This window comes from Raphanus sativus, chromosome 2 (assembly GCF_000801105.2).
Source record: "Raphanus sativus cultivar WK10039 chromosome 2, ASM80110v3, whole genome shotgun sequence".
Classification (NCBI taxonomy): domain Eukaryota; kingdom Viridiplantae; phylum Streptophyta; class Magnoliopsida; order Brassicales; family Brassicaceae; genus Raphanus; species Raphanus sativus.
The window spans coordinates 4,635,280-4,640,343 of NC_079512.1; the positions used below are offsets into that span (position 1 = coordinate 4,635,280).

Here is a 5,064-nt window from a genome sequence, read left to right on the forward strand (position 1 = left end):
CTGGGGGATAAAGAATCACTAATCCTAGAAACGTCAAACAACCAACTAAAAGAAACGTGATTTACGAAAAAAAAATCCCCAAATGATTGGTTTATAATCAGTTTGACATATATACCAATGGCAATTTCGTAGATTAACTACAAATTAAGGATATTGTTGTTTTCAGAGATCTTCCTCTTCCCTATTTTTTTCATATATAAAAATCATTTCTTCCCTCGTCTACTTTGGTCTCTGTTTTTTCACGCCGGAGAGAGAGAGAGAGAGAGAGAGAAACCAAAAAAGCTATACAAACTTAAAACAAAATGGATCCGATCGAATCTATCGACTACGACGGCTTCGAGACCTTCAACGGCAACACCACCCACGTCGACCACGGATGGAAGAAAGTCGTCTACCCAAAACGCAACCGCAAGCAGAAGCCAACGGATCAAGCCTCCTCAAACGGCGGCAAAAACGTCAACGTAGCTAACGGCGATAACGTGTTCCGTTCGCTCGAGGAGCAGGCCGAGGATCGGAGGAAACGGATCCTCGCGGCGAAGATGGCTGCCGTCGACGTCGAGGACGAGCCCAACGGGTCGAGATCTTACGGTTTTGATGACAGCGACGATGAGATCGCCGCGGCGAGGAATGAGGAGGAGGAGAAGAAGAAGAAGGCGGAGGAGGAGGCTAAGAAGAAGACGAAGGCGAAGAAGGAGAAGAAGCCTAAAGTGTCGTTGCCTGAAGCTGCGGAGAAGATCGATCCTTCGAATCTCGAAGCTTTCCTCATCGAAGCATCCGTAAGTGCATCTGAATTGGTTGACCCACAAATCAAAATTGAAACTTTGAGTTGAAATGTGATCTGAAATCGAAAACCCATCAATCAAAATCCAAACTTTTAGCTGAAATGTGATCTGAAATCGAGAACCCACAAATCAAAATCCAAACTTTTTAGCTTAATTCTGATCTGAAATCGATAACCCACCAATCAAAATTCAACCTTTTCGTTGACTTCCGATCTGAAATCGATAACCCATCAATCAATATCCAAACTTTTAGTTGAATTGTGATCTGAAATCGATAACCCACCAATAAAAATCCAAACTTTTAGCTCAATTCTGATCTGAAATCGAAAACCCACAAATCAAAATCCAACCTTTTAGTTGAATTCTGATCTGAAATCGAAAACCCACCAATCAAATTTCGAACTTTTACTTGAATTCTGATCTGAAATATAAAACCCACAAATCAAAATCTAAACTTTCTTCTTGTTGTTGTTGTTGTTGGTGGTGGTGATAGGAAGCGTATGCGAGTCAGCCAGACATTCAGCTAATGAGGTTTGCTGATTACTTTGGGAGAGCACTTTCAGGAGTGTCGTCTGTGCAGTTTCCATGGGTGAAGATGTTCAAAGAGTCTCCTTTGTCCAAACTCATCGATGTAAGTAAGCTTATGTCTTTTTAAGTTTCTGTGTGATGAGGTTCGTAAAGCTGATACCTTTTTGGTCAAAACAGGTTCCGTTGTCTCACATTCCTGAACCGGTCTGCAAAACATCAGCTGATTGGATCAACCAGCGTCCTGTTGAGGCACTTGGAGGGTTTGTGTTGTGGGCGTTTGATTGTATTCTCACAGACTTGGCAGCTCATCAAGGAGGTCCTAAAGGTGGGAAGAAAGGTGCTCAACAGGCTCCTTCCAAATCTCAGGTAATGTTCATGCTACTCATCAGTTTTAAAGTATCTAGTTTAGCTTTGGATTAATAAACTCAGATTTGGTTATGTTCTTTAGGTGGCAATATTTGTTGCATTAGCAATGGTGTTGCGTAGGAAGCCTGATGCTTTGACTAATGTACTGCCAACTCTGAGGGAGAATGCTAAGTATCAAGGACAGGACAAGCTTCCGGTTGTAGTCTGGATGATGGCTCAGGTTTGTTTGATTGATTGTTTCCTTGTGTGAATTATTAGTGTGTTTATATCTGAAATTTTATAAAATGTGGAATGTGGATAGGCCTCTCAAGGTGATCTATCCGTAGGCTTGTTGTCATGGGCACACAACTTGTTACCTGTAGTTGGTAATAAGAACTGCAACCCTCAGTCAAGAGATCTCATCCTGCAGTTAGTTGAGAAGTGAGTCACTTTTATTGTGATCTCCATTGCTTTAAGTTTTGACAGATCATCTAATCTTGTTTATGCAATTTTTCGTATTTAGAATATTGTCTAATCCAAAGGCTAGGACCATACTTTTAAACGGAGCTGTTAGGAAGGGAGAGCGTTTGATTCCACCTCCCATGTTTGAGATCTTGGTGCGGGTTACATTCCCTGCCTCATCCGCAAGAGTGAAGGTTAGTAGTGAATTTAACGCTTGACGTGTTTGCTGATTCTGATCACAAGTCTTGTCTCTGATGCACACAGGCTACAGAGAGGTTTGAGGCAGTGTATCCTTTGCTCAAGGAAGTGGCTCTTGCTGGTGCACCAGGAAGCAAGGCCATGAAACAAGTCACACAACAGATATTCACTTTTGCTCTGAGATTAGCTGGAGAAGGTATTAGTCCTCAAGTTTTCTCTCCTTCCCCACTCTCTTCTCCCAATAGAGTTTGTAATGTGTTTCCTTTGTAACAGGGAACCCTGTCCTAGCCAAGGAGGCTACAGCGATCGCTATATGGGCCGTGACTGAAAACGTGGACTGCTGCAAGCACTGGGACAATCTCTACAAGGAGAATCTAGAAGCTAGTGTTGCTGTTCTCAAAAGGCTTGTAGATGAATGGAAGGACCATTCTGTCAAGCTATCATCATCACCGAGTGATACCGCCATTCTCAACCGAACTATGAAGAGCTTCAGGCTAAAGGTTAACACCTCTTGACTCCACTAAACTAACTAACTTCACTCCTGTGATCACATCTCTGACCTTGCTTGGTGATGTTTCTAGAACGAGGAAGCCATCACTGAAGGAAGAGCCAATGGTTCTCTCTACAAGGAAGCTGACAAGTCATGCAAAGTGATATCAGGGAGACTCTCCCGTGGAAGTGGCTGCCTCAAAGGAACAGCCATCACTGTTATGGTTCTAGCTGCAGCTGCTGCTGTTCTATCTTCCAACCCTGAGGTTACAACTGAGCTGAAGAACCTGGTGGACTCATTGGAGCTGCACCAGTACTATAATCCAATCATCACAGCTTTGAAGAACTAAGAGAGAAGAGAGACAAAACAAGCTGAGGACGATAAGTTAATCGTCGGTGTGAGAATTTACTTAAAGTTAAAATCCTTTTACTTCTAAGATACAAAGTTTTGAAAAAAATTTGACAATGAGAATAAAGTTATTTCTGTTTATTATATTTTGAGTTTCACAATCATATATTCCCTCTGTCCCTTAGGTTATTGCACATAGATTAAGAAAACACATATTTTTATGTAGTTTATTTTGGTAACATAAAAATACACTAAATTTTATCCAAAAAAAAAAAAAAAAAAAACACTAAATAAAACTAGTTTAACCAATAATAAAAAAGTATAATATTTTATAATTGGTTATAAAATTCAAATCATATTAAATTTTATTTAGATTAGTGAAAACATCATTTAAAATGGGATAAAATAAAAATCCTAAAATATCACTTAAAGTTGAATGGAGGGAGTAGTTGTTAAATGCGTAGGCGAACATTGGTTGTTATGTCCAAATATAAACGAGTCTATATTGAACATAGAGCCTTAAAGACTGAGTATAAGAAAAGAGCCTGCACATTGAGTGAGTCCAGAGTATATACAGTGACAAGATATGTAAGGAACTTTTAGTAGTCGTAGTCTTCTGGCTGTGCAAATGGGTACTTGAGGTAACCGTTCTTGATAGTGGAAGGGTCTTTTGGTTTGTCCCAAGGATACTTCATATTTGGATCTCTTGGGAACTTTCTGAAGTTGAGAAATGGTGCCCATAACAGTAGCCTGCAAAGTTTATAAAGCTTTGTAAGAAACCAGAGAGAGAGAGAGACAGAGAGCAAGCATCATTGTGAACAACTTACCCAGGGAAGAACATGAAGACGAACATGAACTGTAAATACATCTCGAAGAACTTCCTTCTGTACCATCTTACTCTCAGCCAGTTCATTATGATTGGCTAATAACACACCATTTTATAAGTAATATCAGAAACTTGTAAATCTTTGAAAATGCTACAATGGCTTGTCGCATACTTACTGGCATTACTAGGAAGTAGAAAACAGATATGATACCGATGTCGAGCACCACGCTGCCCAGTTCCTGCTCGTGGTTGACTCCAGTTATAGCCAACGCCGGATGATCAATCTGAAAAGCTAAAGATTTCTTAGTACTAACATTTTCTCATACTTTCAAATGGTAGATGAGGTCGGTCTCATGTGTTCTTTACCATGGCAAGAACTGTCCCTAGTTGAGCTGCAAAGATTGTCTTCTTTGCTCCAAAGATATCACCAGCCTTTGCTCTCATCTTGGCAACATTCTGTAGTCAACAATAAAAGTCAAGCCCAAGAAACAGAGTTTTTCTTGTTTATCAAGATTCGTTGTTGATGGCTCTAATCAACACAAAGTTAGAAGGGAGTCTTACTTGAAGAAGTGAATCGGTGTTAGAGATGGGTTTTGCGTGAGATGTAATACAGAAAGGAGCTTTGACGCTGCGAGGCCTTGGAGAAAGAGGGGACAAAGCATTCGGGACACAGAGCCCAAGATAGCAGCAACGGCTCATCTCTCTCTCTGTTTCTGTCTTGTGAAGTTTCCTTATCTGTTGAGATTGGTTCTAGTGGCAGAGAGAATATTAGCTTCTACCTTGTAGCAGTCTTGGATTATTTTCTTTTGGATCCCATAAATTCCACGTGTCATTAGGGTGGGTCCCACGTTTTGTTTTGGCATATAGAATCTTAACCCCAATTTCTTAGTCGGAGTTTTTAACTCATGATTTGACATTTTTTTTTACAATATTCGGCTAAAAATGGCTCTTATATCTCTAACTTGCAAATATTTAAAATTTTGACACGATTTGGTATGACAACTACTTGTTTTAAACAGGTCAAATACAAATATTAAATTTGACATATCATAAATTTAGCGGGTACTTGTTCTGTGCCTTAGCAG

At 40.1% G+C, this 5,064-nt stretch overlaps 2 protein-coding genes across 2 annotated transcripts; one reads left to right on the top strand and one right to left on the bottom strand.

Annotated features, from left to right (window-relative positions):
• Positions 1–222: 222 nt before the first annotated feature.
• On the top strand, positions 223–3,317 carry LOC108843048 (uncharacterized). The gene is made up of 9 exons (XM_018616134.2): positions 223–776; positions 1,276–1,413; positions 1,488–1,676; positions 1,759–1,896; positions 1,978–2,096; positions 2,179–2,311; positions 2,382–2,511; positions 2,589–2,815; positions 2,897–3,317. The coding sequence occupies exons 1-9, from the start codon at positions 303–305 to the stop codon at positions 3,152–3,154; spliced, it is 1,806 nt and encodes a 601-aa protein (XP_018471636.2). The 5' UTR covers positions 223–302; the 3' UTR covers positions 3,155–3,317.
• Positions 3,318–3,583: 266 nt separating this feature from the next.
• LOC108841828 (NAD(P)H-quinone oxidoreductase subunit L, chloroplastic) lies at positions 3,584–4,746 on the bottom strand. Its single transcript, XM_018614598.2, has 5 exons — positions 4,541–4,746; positions 4,346–4,435; positions 4,156–4,263; positions 3,981–4,075; positions 3,584–3,903 (listed from the first exon to the last, which is right to left on the bottom strand). Exons 1-5 carry the CDS (start codon positions 4,676–4,678, stop codon positions 3,753–3,755), a joined length of 582 nt encoding a protein of 193 aa, XP_018470100.2. The 5' UTR covers positions 4,679–4,746; the 3' UTR covers positions 3,584–3,752.
• Between the last annotated feature and the right edge of the window lie 318 nt (positions 4,747–5,064).

Coding starts and splice junctions, on each gene's coding strand:
- LOC108841828 (XM_018614598.2), bottom strand. CDS start 4,678: ATGAGCCGTTGCTGCTATCTTGGGCTCTGTGTCCCGAATGCTTTGTCC. Junction 4,436..4,540: donor ACACCGATTCACTTCTTCAA/GTAAGACTCCCT, acceptor TGTTGACTACAG/AATGTTGCCAAGATGAGAGC. Junction 4,264..4,345: donor TAGGGACAGTTCTTGCCATG/GTAAAGAACACA, acceptor TTAGCTTTTCAG/ATTGATCATCCGGCGTTGGC.
- LOC108843048 (XM_018616134.2), top strand. CDS start 303: ATGGATCCGATCGAATCTATCGACTACGACGGCTTCGAGACCTTCAAC. Junction 777..1,275: donor CTTTCCTCATCGAAGCATCC/GTAAGTGCATCT, acceptor TGGTGGTGATAG/GAAGCGTATGCGAGTCAGCC. Junction 1,414..1,487: donor CTTTGTCCAAACTCATCGAT/GTAAGTAAGCTT, acceptor TGGTCAAAACAG/GTTCCGTTGTCTCACATTCC.